The sequence below is a fragment of the Cnephaeus nilssonii genome, assembly GCF_951640355.1.
Source record: "Cnephaeus nilssonii genome assembly, chromosome: 9".
In the NCBI taxonomy this organism is placed as follows: Eukaryota; Metazoa; Chordata; class Mammalia; order Chiroptera; family Vespertilionidae; genus Cnephaeus; species Cnephaeus nilssonii.
Genome location: NC_137080.1, coordinates 14,592,107 through 14,610,826, shown reverse-complemented (window position 1 = coordinate 14,610,826; position 18,720 = coordinate 14,592,107). Strand labels below are relative to the sequence as shown.

The following is an 18,720-nucleotide window of genomic DNA, read 5'->3' as shown; positions in this document are numbered from 1 at the left end:
GATTTCATAATTTTATTTCTAACTGTGCACCTAATATATAAGAAACTAAAATCAACCACGGACTATTCAATAAAGTATTCTTTGGGTCACAAATGGTGCTTATTAAAACATGCAATTAAGATCATGAGGGAAAAAGCTTACCTTTCGAATAACTTGTTGCTGTTGTGCATGTTTTGCTCGTAATTCTGATACCTCCTTCCAAAGGGACTCATTCTCACTATGTTATCATTTATTTAAAAACAAAAAAATAAAAATTCAGTCAGAAAGCCAGATCCTAATATATTTAATTAAGCATAACAGAGAATACCACAGATATAAAGAACTAGCTGATGGTTGCTAAAGGGGGGGGGGGGGAGGGGTTAAAGACCTGGGAATAACAAATTTTTAAAAATAAAGATAAAAAATACCAGAGAATTTAAGTAGTTATTATTATATATTTTTATGAGCCAGAAAATCTTTGGTTCAATTATAAAGATGACAACTATCTTGACACAAATCTAGAATCATTCCTTCGTAACTGTAGTAGCTTCTACTCATGACACTATATTCACAAAAACTTAAGGCTCATGCCTCCATCCATATAGTAGTAGGCAATTTATTCCTCTGACAATCTGGTTCATTATTTCTTGCTTAATCTAACCTTTCAACTATGGCTACCAAGTGAATTCAGTACTTGTGCTTAGGAAACATTTCTTAAAGGGAAGTGATATTTACCTAGCACTTAATATGCTCCAGGCACTGTGATAAACATTTTATATGTACTAATCATTTACACATCCCTCAAATCCATCAGGAAGGGAATTATTTATCTCTATTTTATAAATTAGGACACTGAGACTCAGAGAATTGAGAAGACTTGCCCAAGATCACACAGATAATTTGCTAAGGGTTAAAGATGAACTAAAGTCTATCAGATTCTAAAACTGTCTATCTTAAGATCTGTCTCAAAAACAAGCATGTGAAAACACTAGAAAATATTTGTCTTTGAAAAGCATATTCAAATATATGACAAATCAATTAACTGGACCAGGAGTAATACTTTCTTTTCCTTCATTCAACATTTATTGAAATTACATTGTTATTGAATGTTAGCAGCAATGATAATGCTGAGAAGACATAAAAGATAATCCACCTATTACATGTTTAATATTCATTCTTTTGTTAATTTCCACAAAAGCCATCTTCCTCAATCCAAACTATTACAAAAAGAACTATATTTACAAATAGGGGGTATTGAAAATGAGACTTTCTTACAAAAAAAAATACTGTACTTTTTCTGACTTGTGTCCTTTCCCCCCTATTTTTTATGTCCTACTTTTTCCTAAGAGATAGGTCACACAGAAAAGTCTTTTAAAAGAAAGAATAGGTAGCACATGTAGTACTTTGTGTGCCCTCATGTGTGTGATCATATAAAAGCTAACCTCCCCTGGCTGGTATGGCTCAGTTGGTTGAGTGCCGTCCTGTGAACCATGAGATCACCAGTTCCATTCCTGGTCAGGGCACATGCCTAGGTTGCAGGTTCAGTCTGAAGTTGCATGCGGGAGGCAACCAACTGATGTCTCTCTTTCTCTCCTCTCTCTCTCTCTTTCTCCCTCCCTCCCTTCCTCTCTAAAATTAATAAAGATATATTAAAAAAAAAAAGAAAAAAAGCTAACCTATGTAGAATCATATTTCCTACACTAATTTCAAGATCTACTCTTTCATCAAATAAGGCATGTGCATAATATTGTTTCAAAAGCTCAGGTTTTTATATTCTTTCGACCACCATCATGAAGATCCAATATTGGGGTAAAGTTTATGGCTATACATTAAAAATAAAGGGAACCAATATTTACAGAAAAATTATCTTTGACCTTGGCTTCAACAACATAATCTAAAAGTACTTAAAGCACTAACCTCCAATTCCCAACACACAACAAACACACCAACCCCATAACAGAATTATATTTGGAAATAATACTTTACCTTTTTAACTCAGAAAGCCTGGACTCAATAGTCTCTTGTTTTATTTGAACCTTCTGAGCACTACTTATAATTTTTGTTAAATCTTCCTGACGAATTTTATTTTCTTCTGGTTTTGAAGATGAAACCTTTCAAAAAGCATATTTAGCATGTCAAACAAATGCCATGACTGAAATTCAAAGCTTCCTTATTAAAGAGGATTTTATAGCATGTTCAGGAAGTAATCCAGTTCCAAAAAGACCTGGATAAGATTCTAGGGAGAGAATACACTTCATAGCTCAGAGAGAGGATAAGGAATAATCAGTCTATTTTTTTAAAATGTGGGTAAGTTTCCAGTTTCCACAAACAGGAACACCTTAAGGGCTTTTTCCCCCTTCATTTCATTCTGTCAAACTCCCTGTAATTTCCCCAAGCCTCTTTATTATCACATTCCATGTCTAATTAAATTTATGCAGTAATAGCTTCTTGTTAGGCTATTTTCTTTCATGGCCCACTGCCCTTTTACCTCTCTACCCTCCCACCCCCATTTTCTGGATTTGGTAAGATATTTTATTTCAGTAAAAAATTCATTTAAAAATGTACTGTTAAATGCCTACTATATACAAGAGACTTATTCTGGGCATTCGAATTCAGCAGTGAACTACATAAAAAGCCCTCCACGGAATTTATATTCTAGTAGGAGCTTACATTTTTTTAAGCTAAATTAAAAGGAGTGAGCTATCCCAATATGAATGACTCCTCATCCTCAGTCAGCATGCAAACATTTTCCTTCCCTTTTAAGGTGTTTGAGCACTCAGTATAATTCAGCACCAGGGGGGAAAAATAGTGGAAAATAATTAAAACTTTATTAGTCTAAGTCATCCTAACAAAGAACACCAATGTATTTCTATACATTCTCAATTTCAATACTGATATATGTCTCAGCCAAGTATACGACATTGTAATGCCCTAATTAAATCATGTTAACAATACCCACCTTCCTTTTAATGTTCTCCAACAAGTCATCCTGGCCTTGTTTGAAGTAAGGATGCTGAAATTCAACAGGACCATCTCGTTCCTGCTTTACAATTCCAGAGTCAATATGTACTACTTTACGGAAACCATCTGAAAAAGATTCAAAATTCAGATGACTAAAACAGAGAAGTCAAAATTTAATAGTGCTTCTATGCAGTATATTTCCTCTTTATCATTCTAATAGGAAAAAGCTGTTTAATCAGTGGCTGATGACAGTACTCCAAATAAACTGCTACCATACTCACACATATTCAGTTGCCTCACAAAGCTTGCCATGTTATTGTGCTTGAAGTATTTGGGAAGTATTTCTTTTGCAAACCTTTGTTCATCCAAAACCAGAAAACTCTGACCATTCTGAAAAAAATAAAAAGGTCAAATAGTTAAGGTCCTCTGACATGAGATTGTATATAAGAACCCCCAAACCGGGCAATTCTTTTATGATAACTTCAGACCAACAATTTATAACTGTTAATGGCAACAGAAACAAACTCCAATTAAGTGCCAAAATGCAATTAAGCTTTTGATGCCACTTCAAAAGCTCAGGCCCAGCCAGTGTGGCTCAGTGGTTGAGCATAGACCTATGAACCAGGAGATCACAATTCCTGGTCAGGACATATGCCCAAGTTGTGGGCTCGATCCCCAGTGTGGGGTGTGTGCAGGATGCAGCTGATCAGTGATTCTCTCTCATCATTGATGTTTCTATCTCTCCCTCTCCCTTCCTCTCTGAAACAAAAAACAAGTAAAAAAAAGCTTAGGAGTACATCTCAAACCAAAACCTGCATCATGCTCTATAGTGAAATATTAGAAAAATTCCTATTAAATCATAAGAAAAATAAATACAATATTTACATAGCATAATTATTTAATACTAGAAGCCCGGTGCACGAAATTCGTGCACGGCGGGGGGTTGTCCCTCAGCCCAGCCTGTACCCTCTCCAATCTGGGACTCCTGGAGGGATGTCCGACTGCCCGTTTAGGCCCGATCCGGATCGGGCCTAAACGGGCAGTCGGACATCCCTCTCACAATCCAGGACTGCTGGCTCCCAACTGCTTGCCTGCCTGTCTTCCTGATTGCCCCTAACCGCTTCTGCCTGCCAGCCTATCACCGCCTAACCACTCCGCTGTCAGCCTGGTTGATGCTTAACTGCTCCCCTGCCAGCCTGTTTGCCCCCAACTTCCCTCCTCTGCCAGCCTGGTCACCCCTAACTGCCCTCTCCTGCAGGGTTGATCACCTCCAACTGCCCTCCCTTGCAAGCCTGGTCCCTCTCAACTGCCCTCCCTTGCAGGCCTGGTCCCTCCCAACTGCCCTCCCTTGCAGGCCGGGTGCCTCCCAACTGCCCTCTCCTGCTGGCCATCTTGTAGTGGCCATCTTGTGTCCACATGAGGGCAGGATCTTTGACCACAGGGGGCAGCTATATTGTGTGTTGCAGTGATGATCAATCTGTATATTACTCTTTTACTAGATAGGATAGAGGCCTGGTGCACGGGTGGGGGCCAGCTGGTTTGCCCTGAAGGGTGTCACAGATAAGGGTGGGGGTTCCCGTGGGGCGTGGGGCAGCCTGAGCGAGGGGCCTGTGGTGGTTTGCAGGCAGGCCACGCCTCCTGGCAACCCAAGGGGAGGCCCTGGTATCTGGAATTTATTTTCCTTCTACAGTTGAAACTTTGTAGCCTGGGGCGGCAGCCATTTCTGTGGCAGTTAATTCACCTTCTACAATTGAAACTTTGTAGCCTTAAACGGGTGAGCCCGGCCAGGGTGTGCGGAAAGCTTTGCTTCCCCTGTTGCCGCCGGCAACCCTGGCCTGCTCTCTCAAGCTCCATTCTGCCGCCATTTGTTTGAATTTGTTTACCTTCTATAATTGAAACTTTGTAGCTTGAGTGGAGGCTTAGGCCTGCAATGGCTATGGAAAGCTTGGCTTGCTCTGTTACCTGGGAAACCTTGCTCTCTGTGGCTGTAGCCATCTTGGATTGGGGTTAATTTGCATACTTGCCCTGATTGGCTGGTGGGCGTGGCTTGGCTGGTGGGCATGGCTTATGTAGCGGAGTGATGGTTAATTTGCATATTACCATTTTATTAGAGAGGATTGTTTTAAAGCTAACAAAATTAGACAAAAATAAGATAAAATTTGAGAAAAGTACTATCATTTTTGTAAGCATAATTGTATCTTTGTACCAACTGAAAAACTACATGAGACTTTAGTAAAGTACCTGGTTACTAATTAATACTTAAATTCACTAGTGTTCTTTCATACCAAAAAAATAAACAACTTGAAACGTACTAGAATACAATAATCAAAACGGCATGGTACTAGCACAAAGACAGACAGACCAAAAGAATAGAATAGAGAGCTCAGAAATAAATTCTCGCATATACAGCCAAAAAGGTTTTTATAAGGGTGCCAAGACCATTTAATGAGGAAAGGACAGTCTTTTTAACAAATGATGTTGGGAAAACTGGGTACTAACATGCAAAAGAATGAAGTCTGAACCCTTATCTTACATCATATACAAAAATTAACTCAAGTGGATGACAGACCTACATTTATAAAAATTTTGGAAGAAACCATAAAGAGAGGCTTCATGACACTGGATTTGGCAGTGATTTCTTGGATAACACCAAAGCACTGGCAACAAAAGCAAAAATAAATAAATGGAGCTACCTCAGAATAAACACTTTTGTGTAAAAAACACTATCAAGAGTGTGGAAAGGAAACCCACAGAATCAAAGATAATATTTGGAAATTATGTATCTTACAAGGAGTTAATATCCCCAATATAAAAAGAAACTTGACAACTCAACAATGGCAAAACCAACCAACCTGATTAGAAATGGGCAAAGGACTTGAATAGATATTTTTCAAAGAAGCTATACAAATGGCAATAAACACATGAAGAGATGCCTAACATCACTAATCATTAAGGAAATGAAAACCAAAACCACAATATACTACTTCATAGTCATTAGAATGGCTATTATTAACACACACACATGAGAGGAAGGGCACAGAAAATAAGTGTTGGTAAGTATTTAGAGAAATTGGAATGCTTGTGCATTGTTGGTGAAAATGAAATTAGAGCAGTCATTGTGGAAAACAGTAGGGTGGTTCCTCAAAAATTAAACACAGAATTAACCATGCAATTCCCTTTCTATGTATATACCCAAAAGAGTTGAGATCAGAGACTTAAAAGGATATTTGTACACCCATATTCATAGCTGCATTATTTACAGTAGACAAAAAGTGGAAGCAATCCAAATGTCCATTGGCAGGTAAATGGATAAAGAAAATGTGATACACACACACACAAACACACACACACACACACACACACACACACACACACGAATATTATTTAGCCTTAAAGAGAAACTGAGACATGCTACAAGGTATATAAACCTTGAAGACATTATGCTAAGTAAAATAAACTAGCCACAAAGGGACAAATAATGTATGATTCCACTTATATGAGTTAAGAATAGTCATTAATAGATACAGTAGTTAGTAAGCTAGGAGAAATGAGGGAGTTGAAAGTTATTGTCTATTGAGTATGAAGTTTTAGTTTGGGAAGATGAAAAACATTCTGGACATGGATGGTAGTGATGGCTGCATAACAATATGAATGTACTTAATGGCACTGAACTATATACCTAAAAATGGTTAAAATGGGAAGCTCTGGCCGGGTGGCTCGGTTGGTTGGAGAATGGTCCCATATACCAAAAGGTTACAAGTTCAATTCCCGCTCAAGGTATGTATACCTAGGTTGTGGGTGTGATCCCTGAATGGGGTGTGTATGGGAAACAACTGGCAACCAACTGACGTTTCTCTCACATGGATGTCTGTCTGTCTCTCTGTCTCTCTCTCCCCCTCAAAAATCAATAAAAACATATCCTTGGATAAGGATTAAAAAAATGATTAAAATGGTTAATTTATGTTATGTATATTTTATCACAACCACAACAATTAAAACTTAAATGGAATAAAAGATTCCAATAACAGAAAAGTTTCTAAAAATAAAATTTAAAAATATACAAGACCTTTCAGAAAATATTAAACTACTGAGAAACGAATACACGGTTGTAAAACGGTTAATTCTGCCTAAATTAACCAATACATTAAATTCTCTCTCAGGTGAAAAAAAAACACAAAAACGATTTTTGGAGGCAAGGTGAAGAGCTGCTAACACAAGGAAATATTAAGTACTGAAGTTCATTTGTAAAAATATTTAACAATAGGTAAGAAAATACTAAAAACAATTGGGAGTTGTTAATCCTATCCCATACAGGAGGTAGAATCATGGTGTTTACAAAACCATGGTATTTCTTTAGTTTGGTACTAAAGAAAGGAGAGACTAGAGAAGACAGAGAAAGCAAATCTGTCTGAGAATTTAAAAGATAATTAAGTAAGGGTAGCATTCAAAGCAGGGGATATAATTAAGAGGGAAAAGGATTAATAAATTCTCCATTTGGAAGGAAAAAAACAAAAGCTCTCTGCTACCTCACATTTTACAACCAAGCTTTGGAAGCATTACATACATAATAAACCCAGAAGCCATACAGGTAAAAAGTAGTAAGTTTATTGATGGAGACTGCTACCTGCCTACCTTATTTCCAGACGCCTTTACTTTTTAAATTTATTTTTGTATCTTTCAAAACTAAAACTGTATATAGTTAAGGTGTAGAATACAATGATTTGATATATATACATACACAGTGAAATAACTACTAGTCAAGCTAATTAACATATCATCTACATCAAACTGAAAAGATTCTACATAGCAAAGGAATCAACAAAATGAAATAACCTAACAAAATAAGAGAAGATATTTGCAATATTTTATCTGATAAGAGATTAAGATCCAAAATATATAAGGAGAGCATACAAGTCAACAGCAAAAAACATGAACAACAAACCACCAACAACACAATTAAAAAATGGGCAAAGGATATGAATAGGCATATTTCCCAAAATGACATACAAATTGCTAACTGGTATATAAAAAGGTGTTGAACATCACTAAACATCAGGAACATCGAAACAAAACCAATGTGGTATCACCTCATACCTGTTAGGATGGCTAATTATAAAAAAATGAAAGACAATGGGTTGGCAAGAATGTGGAGGAAAGTGAACCCTTGTATACTGTTGGTGGGGGTATACATTGGTATAGCCATTAAGGGAAACAGTATGAAGTTTCCTAAAAAATTAATAATAAAAATACAACTACCATATGATCCAGCAACCCCTCTTCTGAGTGTATACACAAAGGAAATGAAATCAGTATCTCAAAGAGATATCAGTGCTCCCATATTCACTGCAACACTATTCACAGTAGACAAGATACAGAAACATCCTAAGTGTCAATCCATTGACAAGTTGTGATATATATATCTATAATAATTAAAAAGTTGTGATATATATATATATAATAATAATAAAAGCATAATATGCTAATTAGACTGGACATCCTTCCGGACAAAGCCGGGGCTGCGAGAGAAGCCTGGGTTCCAGGTGCCTGCCGGTGGCCGGAGGGAAGCCCAGGTCCTGGGCGCCAGAGGGAAGCCGGTGCCGGTAGCCAGGGGAAGGAAGGCCTAGTCTTGCATGAATTTTGTGCATCGGGCCTCTAGTAAGTGTATAAGTATATAAATGTACGTGATATATATATAAAAAATGTTCCATAATGTCACATTATATATCTTTAAAAAAAAGAAAGAGATCCTGCCATATGCAACAACATGGATGATCCTCTGTTTTCTTACTGAAATATAATTTTGTTTGATGCTGAAACTACATTTCTCAGTCCCCTTACAATAAGAGGTGGCCAAATAACACACCTGACAAAATAAAAGTAGAATATATATTCAGTGAGGTTTTCAGAAAAGCTTCTAAAAGGGGAGAGATTCAAACTATCTAATCCCTATATCCCATATCCCTGCTTGGAACTTGGAGCTAAAGACCAGTGCTCCAGCAAACCCCTGAAGTAGAGGAACAAAGTACGGCTGAAAAAAACAGAGGGTGACTGGGCATCTTCAGATGTAAGAGAAAAATACACTTTTTGTTACACCACTCTTGTTTGGATTTCTATTACTGTGTCTCAACTTAACTGATAATAAAATTATTAAAATAGATTAAATAAAGCTGAAAGACTATTAACAAAATTTAACTGCACTGATTAAAAATTTCTAACAAATGAAAAATCCAATATGAATTTTAGGGAGACTGTTTCATTTATAATTGAATATACAGCAAAACAAATAATTTTTACTTATTAGATTGGCAAAATTTAAGAAGTCTGGTAACTAGTGTTGGTTATTAGGTAATAAATTATAAATTCATACATTTCCCCCCATTTTCAAAGGACTTTTCCTTTAATTTCCTCTCAATCTACCCACCCCATTTGTCTTTTCCTTCACTGCAAAATTTATCAAACAAATACTTTGAAGTCTCTTTCTGCAATTCAGGACCATCTACTAACTTTCACTAAAAATTGGTTTCTGTTTCTCTCCACTAAAACCACTTTTTCTAAAATGTCAAATGACAAATTCAATGCCCTCTTTTCAGTCCTGATCTTCCTACACCTCTGAGTCATTTAATTTGGCATTACCAACAATCTCTTCCTCTCTACTTTTGGCTTTGAAGCTCTATACATTATTGACTTTTATTTCTTACAACTGCCTTCCATCTACCAAGAGGTAGTGTATGTTTTGGTTTCTATCCTTGACCAAGGCATCTATTACACTCTTTCCTTAGGCAATCTCATCCACACCAGTGTATCTAATTACAGACTTTATTATGTGTGATGATTATCACATCTACACCTCTGCCCCTGACCATCTCAAATTTCACACTTGGATTTTCTATTGTCAGCATTTTTAAAAAATATATATTTTATTGATGTTTTACAGAGAGGAAGGGAGAGGGATAGAGAGTTAGAAACATCAATGAGAGAGAAACATCGATCAGCTGCCTCCTGCACACTCCCTACTGGGGATGTGCCTGCAACCAAGGTACATGCCCTTAACCGGAATAGAACCTGGGACCCTTCAATCCGCAGGCGGACGCTCTATCCACTGAGCCAAACTGGTTAGGGCATGAAATGTAAACTTTTAAAACTTTCAGAAGAAAAGGAGATGGAAAAGTATTTTTCTTTCTTTGGAGCAGGTTAGAGAACACACCCTGAAGAAAAAAAAAGCATAAACTTCAAAATAGACTATATATTAAGCTATACCAAAAATTAAGAACTTCTGGTCATCAAAAGAATGTAAAAAGATAAGCCACAAACTGAGAAAATATATAGGCAGCACATATATTAAAAAATATATACAGAATATACAAGGAATTACTACAAATAGTAACAGATAAACCACCCAATAGAAAAATTATCAAACATTTCATAGAAGAGGAAACATAAATGGTTAATAAATATGAAGAAGTGTTTGAACTTATTAGTAATCGGGGAATTATAAATTAAGACCTCAAAGCTCCAAACTCCACCCTGAACACCAGTCTTACATCCAAACATCCTATTCAACATTTTCACATGAATGTCTTGGAGTGCAGAAGTCATTCAGGTTCTTCAGCAATATTTGTTGTCCTTCCTAACACTGCACTTCCCCATCTCCTTTAAAATTAGATGTGGCCAGCCTTGGCTGGGTGGCTCAGTTGGTTGGAGTATCATCCTGTACACCAAAAGGTAGAGGGTTAGATTCCGTCAAGGCACATACCTAGGTTGCAGATTAGATCCCTGGTCCAGGTGTGTAAGGCAGGCAACTGATGGATGTTTCTCTCTCTCTCCCTCCCCCCTTTCCTCTCTCTCTAAAAACATATCCCAGGGTGATAATTAAAAAAAAATTAGGTGTGGCCATATGAATATGAAAACGTAAGCAAGATAAAATAATTTTCAAATATTACTAGTGATCCATCTGTAATCTCAAAGTTAATATGGCCCCACCTGCATTTCTCCAAATCTTCCCACATCTCAGCAAATAGTACCATTATTCATCCTGTTGTTCAGGCCAAATCTAATTCTTCTGTCCCTCCTCCAATTCCAGCCAATTTATCAATAAGTTATGCAGATTTGCCTTGAAAGTAGTTATCAAATCTGACTACTTCTCACCACTTTTACTGCTACTACCCTAGTCTCAGCCACACTATATTCAACACCATAGTGGAAAACTGTGATAATCTTCTAATTAGTTCCCTCATTCCAATCTTCTCACCATACCCATAAGGCCTTATATCATCTGTTCCCATCTCCCTTTCTGACCCCACATTCTCTAAGGATACTCTAATCACCTGGGCCTTTTCCAATCCCATGAAAATGCCATGTTCAAGGCCTTTAGATGTGCCATTCCCCTTTAGTCCATCCTTTCTAATCATTCAAGTCTTGGCTCAAAAGTCAACTGTTCAGAGGAGCTTATTACTCTACCTCAAATACCCACAAGTCTGTCATTTACATGCTAGTTATCAATTTATTGCTCCAAATTAATTCTTCATTGTCTGCTCTGCAAACACGGAACTGAGTCCCATAAGTACCTTTCTTTTGCTAGCTGGCGTGGTATTAAGCTTTGTCAATGGAAGATACTAGAGAGATATTAAACGAGGAAAGGATTCCTCTTCCTGATGCCCTGTCCTTAACAGGCTCCTTCAGGGCAGCAGCTTCCCTTGACTCTCCCTATTCCTTGGGACATTTCAAATTCGAGTATCTCTAATATGACATCTCCCCATAAACAGCTTTCTAGGATACTCTAGGCCAGTGGTCGGCAAACTCATTAGTCAACAGAGCCAAATATCAACAGTACAACGATTGAAATTTCTTTTGAGAGCCAAATTTTTTAAACTTAAACTTCTTCTAACGCTACTTCTTCAAAATAGACTCTCCCAGGCCATGGTATTTTGTGGAAGAGCCACACTCAAGGGGCCAAAGAGCCGCATGTGGCTCGCAAGCCGAAGTTTGCAGACCACTGCTCTAGGCCAAAGGCTGATAAACATTTTCTTGAAGGGTTAGATAGTAAATATTTTCAACTTGTAGATCATAGGGTCATAAATCTGCCCTTGTAGCAAGAAAGCAACTATATAGACACTATGTAATAAACTAAGCATGGCTAAATCCAATTAAACTTTATTTGCAAAACAGCTGCCTCATGGTCATAGTTTGCCAACCTCTACCCTAGAAGTTATATTTCCCAGCAAGTTCTGAAGGATGAATTTCCAGTAAGTTCCACCAGTGTGGCACCAGTAACTTCTTTGCCATTCAGTGAGAAATAGTCATAACTCTCTCTAACAAGGCCAGGATCTTAACACTTGGGGAGAGGACTCTTACTTTGGCACTCTGTTAGCCCTAGCAATGGTGGCTGCTTCTTAACAACTGTTACTCCTATATTTTAGAGTTTTCTTTACTCCAATTCACCAATATAGTTAGCAATTCTAGTAAACTTTTCATGTTAAAAAACTGCATTGACTTATGTCTCCTAACTGGACCCTAAATTGATACATTCTCTTTTGAATCATTTTCTTTATGGTACTTACACTAACTATATTATATTATTTGTGTTTGCTTACTTGTTAATTACCAGTGCCGTTCGCTAGAAGGTAAGCTCTATGAAGGTAGACATTCTGTTCACCACTGAATAAATTCCTAGTATTAGCACACTATTTGGCCATGAGAGATTCACAATAAATATTTGTGAGTAACTGAATAAATAAAGTGTGGTCACAGTAGAGCAAATTTTATTTTTAGAATTTCAACTCTTGGATTATATCAAATGAAGAGATGAATGCCTCTTGGTTATTTTTGCTCTCTCTCACACACACAACCCTCATTCACTCATATCATTCTTTGTCTCCACTTATGGTATTCCTGCAGTCACCACTCTAAAATTAGTAAATAACCTCTCTGAGTGCAAACATTCCACCTTACTGCTGTTTAGACCTGTGAGGCTCAAGCAATACAACCCAGGACTCACCCTACATACTTTACAAGGGGAAGAAAGCCATTACTTAATGCAGTGAGAGAAATGGGTAGCTTTTCTTTAGGCCTCATCCATAAATGTTGACAAACTTCTGAAGAGTAGTAATAGTTGTTACTGCTCAAACTGGTCCTCTTAAAGACATCTAAAAATTCTTACTAATAATCTAATACTTCAGCCCCCTTATTTTAAAACATTTTTCAGAATAGAAACTTGCAATATTCTTTTAAAAACAATCAGTCTACAACTTCTTAATGTTCAACAACCATTCCTTTTGAGTCTTGAGCTCATTCTCTTGTGTAGATACAAACTAAAAAACAAAACAAAAACTTCTCAATGAATCTTTCAGTTTTTCTGTAGGCCCATCTAGGATGGCTTTCTGCCACTCTTGTGGCCTTTCTTGATTTCAGTAGGGAATACTGTAATAACCCGATTGTTGCTGAGAAGTTCAAAATGATACCAAAACAGTGGGAGGTTTAAGGGCCTGCAGAACAAACTCAACCAAGACAGCTAGAGAATACTGGACAAATTCTGTTTTTGCATTTTTTCCCTCCTATTTCCTGATTTGTCACTGCTGATTTGAGAGGGATAGGGAAGTACAGAATGCCAAAGGGGCACATGGATATAAGGTCAGGGGAAATCACTTCTTGGTCTTTTCAAACAATCTGAAGAACAGAGACAAAGGTAATAACACTGGCAAAACAACTTTCCAGTTTTCTAATTTTTATAGTGCTTCACTTCAACATAAATATCAAATATCAATAGCAGTAAAGGCTGTTTCCCACAATCAATGGCAAGAACTTCCATTCAACTTCCACAGTCTCAACTCTGAGTATCAAGTTTCCTCAGTTGCTTCCAAGCTAAACCTGTGTCCTCTATTTAGGACTCTTTTACAATTGAAACAGCTTTAGGTTGTCCAATATTACTATCAGTCCCAATTCAGCAATAGACTACTACCCACCAAGGCCAAAATAGCTACATAAAAGTTACAGGAACTGAAAGAACCAAAAAAAAAAAAAAAAAAAAAAAAAGGAAAGAAAGAAAAAAGAAAGTAAAAAGAAACATCCATGGGAAAAATAAAACATGTACAATGTGTTTTAAAGACACTCTGGATCTAATACTAAAGTTATATAAGTCTTGAGGAATATTAAGCCAAGCTTTTCAAACTATAGTTTGAAAGAATTTTCTCCCATTGCCTTACACTCAAGCTAGAGGAGTAAATTATTTCCCACTGGTGGAAAAAGAAAAAAAATTGCATTAAAATTACCTTTTGAAAACATCTGCTGCTTCTAAAGGTCTTAATATGATTTTCACTGTAATAGTATAAATGCTAAATTACATCAACAAAAGTTCAGCCAAACAAGTTTGAGGGAAACCAGAAACAACTTTTTTAAAATAGCAACTTCTAAAAGATGAGAGTAACTTTGGTTGTTTTTTTCATCTAACATCATTGTTTAATTAAAGCTCTACCTTTCACTGTCACTGCTTTTGGAAAAATCTGTGGCAGAGTGAGACAGCTTCCCTAAGCCACTAAGCTTTAGCCCTAGACAACATTAATCCAGAATTGTCCACTGACTTGTGAAAGGGTAACACTTTGGTAACTAAATATTGTGTCAATCTATATTAAGTGTAGTGATGTTGCTGAAACACTGATCTTGAAGGTCAGATATCTATGTTAGATTTTGGCTTTGTAATTATGAATAACTAACCTGTCTAGGCCTCAAATCCTCATCTATATAATGATAAGGCTAAACTTGATGATTTCTAAGATTCTTTTCAGGTATAGTTCTATCTTTATCATTCTTACCACTCTCATTACGTATATCAAGGATGTCATTGATTCAGCATTTATTAAGTACCTACTGTGTCCCTGGCATAGATACTGTCCCTGCCCTCACTGAATTTATATTTTAATTGTCCCATCATGTATTAGAAAATGTGTATTTAAGCTTAGACTTAATAATGGGATAAGAATGATTTTAAGTTGCTTATTTAGCATAGAATTCATAAAATGATGCATTTATGGATTAGTATGAGACTCCACATTTGATACTGCTCATAAAATAATACCAAAATACTTCGGCTGATGAGAATTGATTAGACTTGTCACCAACATAATGCCCTTTAATTAAAACCAATTGCCAATATATTTATGTACCATTCCTAGGCAATAAACATAAGAAGGCACATGCCAGCCAAAAAGGTATGATAAAGTCAGCTTGGATGAGGGGGAAGAGTCTCAGTCCAATCTCCAACACGAATGCAAGGCTGAGTAGTAGCAGCCTGTGCCCATCCATCCTTGTCAGCTTTTAATCCTTCCGACTGATGAAAGCATGAGACATCTGTTTATTTTTAAGTGCATGCAGGCAGCTGGCTTCCCTATTTTCACCTTTCTTTGTACAACTGTACACAATTCATCAAATGTTTAATACCATCAAGCTGACCATACCGACCTACCAGAAAATTAAGTCCTAGAAGGAAGATAAAAAACAACAACAAAACACAAATGACAGAATATGGTGTTACAGTAGTCAAAGCGTCAACATAATGGCTCCCTGCTGAGACAAGCGTCAACCATGAAACAGAATTACAGGAAAGGAACAGAAAAGAAAAGGGCGAGAGAGGGGAGGTAACATTTACTCATCACCTAGCAGGTGCCCGATACAGTGTAGCCCTCTGAACAAGGACATATCCCAAACAGATGAAAGCCACTCCCCTTTACAAAAGGATTGCAACAGCCTGCGAGGGAATTCTGACGCCGACACACAGTTCACGTAAAAACCACGCAGCTTTTAGCGTCTCAGTGTTTGCAAGTGCAAGGCCACCCATTCATGCCCCCAACCTTGGCGCACAGGCCGGACAAGATAAGGCGCTGACGAAGGCCCTTCATGCTTCCTGACAAGAGCTGGGATCCAGCCCACGACCCAGGCGTTTCACCCATCCTTCGAGCTCCTCCCCAGGTGCCTGATCGTCCCTTCGCACTTTTATGAAATAACCATAAAAAAACAACCCGTTCCTACAAATGGCTCAGGACCTCCCAACAACAGCGTGCTGCTCTTTCCCACATAATATTTAAAAGACACCATTGACAAGCAGTGACCTGCCTTGGAACACCTGCCCCCCTCCCTGGCTGCTCTCCTCCTCAAGACGCCCATCGGGGGGTGTGCGCGTTTCAGGGAGGAGAGCGGGTCCCCGAGGTCCATTTCTCCGAGGAACCCCGGCGGCGGCGTGGAGGATGCCGGCCCCGGGGCTGGGGCAGCCCGGTCGCACCGCGCGAGGCGGGCGGGAGGACCGAGGATGAGGGAGCAGGAAGGCGGGGCGCCCTCACCCTCGGCTCCGGCGGGCCGGTGCCGAACGCCGACCCCGCAGGACCGTTAGGAGGCCTCGCAGGCCGCCCGGGCCCCGCGCGGGCCGCCCCTCCCCCACCGCGGCCTGGGCGCGCGCGGCGCCGACCGGGACCCCCGCGGCGCCCCGTGACTCCCCGCGCGAACAATAACACAGGGGGTCCCCCCCCCGCGAGGCCGGACGCCGAGGCCCGCGCCGCCCCGCCACCGCCCCCCCTCCCCCCGCGGGCCTCGCGTGGGGGCGTCGAGACGCAGGCCGCGAGGGACAACCCCGCGGGAGAGAGCGAGGGCGGAGGCGGCCAGCCAGGGGGTGCGGAGGCCGCCGGCCCCGGCCCCGTACCTGGCTCCAGGTGATGAACTCGTTGGTGTGGGTCTCCTCCACGAGCGTCCACAGCTTGCTGAGGAAAGCGGGCACGTTCGAACTCTGCTTCATTGTTAACGAGGCGCAGGGATTCCAGGTTCTACACCCGAACGCAGCGGCGGCGTCGGCGGCGACGGCAGCTGCTCCCCGAGAACGCCCACGACGCAGGCGCAGCAGCGCCCGGGCCCCGCCCCCCTCAGCCTCGCCGGGCGCGCAGCGAGGAGGACGGGCCCCACGGCCGCCCGTGATGGACAGGGCGCCACGCTCCGCCCGTGCGCACTGGTCCCGCGCCGGTCAGCGTTCTCAGCCAATCCCGGGCGCCCACTACGCGAAAGAGACAAGCGATTGGATACGAGGGGAGCCGAGGGGGTGGGAGCAGAAGCGGGACGCTGCCTTCTCATTGGCCTTTTATACCAGAGCCCTGACTTGTAGCGGACCTTTGGCTGAGGGACCACGTTGGGCTGTTTCACGTGGGAGCGGTTCCGGGGCTGTGGCTACAAGAAGTCCTCACAGGCCGGAGCTGGGTGGGCAGGTGTGTTTGGAGCCAGTTAGCAGGAAAGAGTATAATAATTCAGATGGGAGAGGGGAGCGGCTTTATGTGTTAGGCCCTAAATTGAAACTATCTTAAAAATAATAAACATAAAATAATAATAATAATAAACCTTGTTCTTAAGTTTTTTTGTTGTTTGCTTTTTATTTTATTTTTAAAAATCCTTATTGTTGAGAGTATTACAGATGTCCTCTTTTTCCCACCATTGTCCCCCTCCACCTGGTTCTTGCCCTGCCCCAGGCCTTCACCACCCTATTGTCTGTATTCATAGGATAGGCGTGTATGCATGTAAATTCTTTGGTTAATCTCTTCCCGCCCCTTTCCCTCTGAGATTCGTCAGTCTGTTTCATGTTTCCATGCCTCTGGTTCTATTTTATTCATTAGATTCCTTGTTCGTTTATTTTGATTTTGGGGTTCAAATGTTGATAGATATGTATTTATTGCCATTTTTATTGTTCATATTTTTATTTCTTCTTCTTCTTCTTCTTCTTCTTCTTCTTCTTCTTCTTCTTCTTCTTCTTCTTCTTCTTCTCAATGCCCTTCAACATTTCTTATAATACTGGTTTGGTGGTGATTAACTCCTTAAGCTTTTTCTTGTCTTGGAAGCTCTTTATCTGATCTTCAATTCTAAATGATAGCTTTGCTGGGTAAAGTAATCTTGGCTGTAGGTCCTTGCTATTCATCACTTTGAATATTTTTTGCCACTCCCTTCTGGTCTGCAAAGTTTCTGTTGAGAAATCAGCTGACCATTGAATGGGCGTTCCCTGCTTTCCTCTTGTTGCTTTTAAGATTCAAAATGGGCCCTTTAAAATATGTTTATCAAAAAGAGGAATTTAAATATCTCACTAAATTCCTAAGCATGTACTTACTAATATGACTTAGGATCTGTAATAGGCATCATGCATTTAATTCACTATATGTTCAACATAACAAACAGTCTTCCTTACACTATTTTAATCAACTAAAATAATTGTTTCCACACGTATTTTACAGGTATATTTTTATTTGCTGGAGATAGTTTAGTTATAGTGGGAGGGAAAATGGACAAGGAGTCAGCATATCTGAGTTTAGACCCAGCTTCAAGGACACTTTAGAGCAGTGGTTCTCAACCTTTCTAATGCTGAGACCCTTTAATACAGTTCCTCATGTTGTGGTGACCCCCAACCATAAAATTATTTTCATTGCTACTTCATAACTGTAATTTTGCTAGCAAATTAACCCCAACCAAGATGGCTGCAGCCACAGATAGAGCAGGAGGCTTGGGTTTCCTCGGCAATGGAGGAAGCCAAGCTTTCCACACACCCTGGCGAGCCCAGGCCTCCACTCAAGGTTACAAAGTTTTAATTATAGAAGATAAATAAATCCCAACAAAAATGGCAGCAGCCACAGAGCTGGAGAGAACAGGAGGCTTGAGTTGCCCCCGGCAATGGAGGAAGCCAAGCTTTCCACATACCCTGGTGGGCCCAGGCCTCCACTCAAGGCTACAAAGTTTCAATTATAGAAGATAAATAAATCCCAACAAAAATGG

The 18,720-nt window shown here is 39.6% G+C and overlaps 1 protein-coding gene across 2 annotated transcripts in view; it reads right to left on the bottom strand.

Moving 5' to 3' along the window:
- HSF2 (heat shock transcription factor 2) overlaps positions 1–16,793 on the bottom strand; it is a 35,745-nt gene extending 18,952 nt beyond the window's left edge. For both annotated transcript variants that reach the window (XM_079781405.1, XM_079781406.1), the window contains exons 1-5: positions 16,622–16,793; positions 3,222–3,330; positions 2,939–3,066; positions 1,966–2,090; positions 142–217 (exon numbers count right to left, since the gene is read on the bottom strand). In XM_079781405.1, coding sequence (XP_079637531.1) covers positions 142–217; positions 1,966–2,090; positions 2,939–3,066; positions 3,222–3,330; positions 16,622–16,714 — 531 coding nt within the window. In that variant the 5' untranslated portion in view covers positions 16,715–16,793. The remainder of the gene's footprint in view (positions 1–141; positions 218–1,965; positions 2,091–2,938; positions 3,067–3,221; positions 3,331–16,621) is intronic.
- Positions 16,794–18,720: the final 1,927 nt, after the last annotated feature.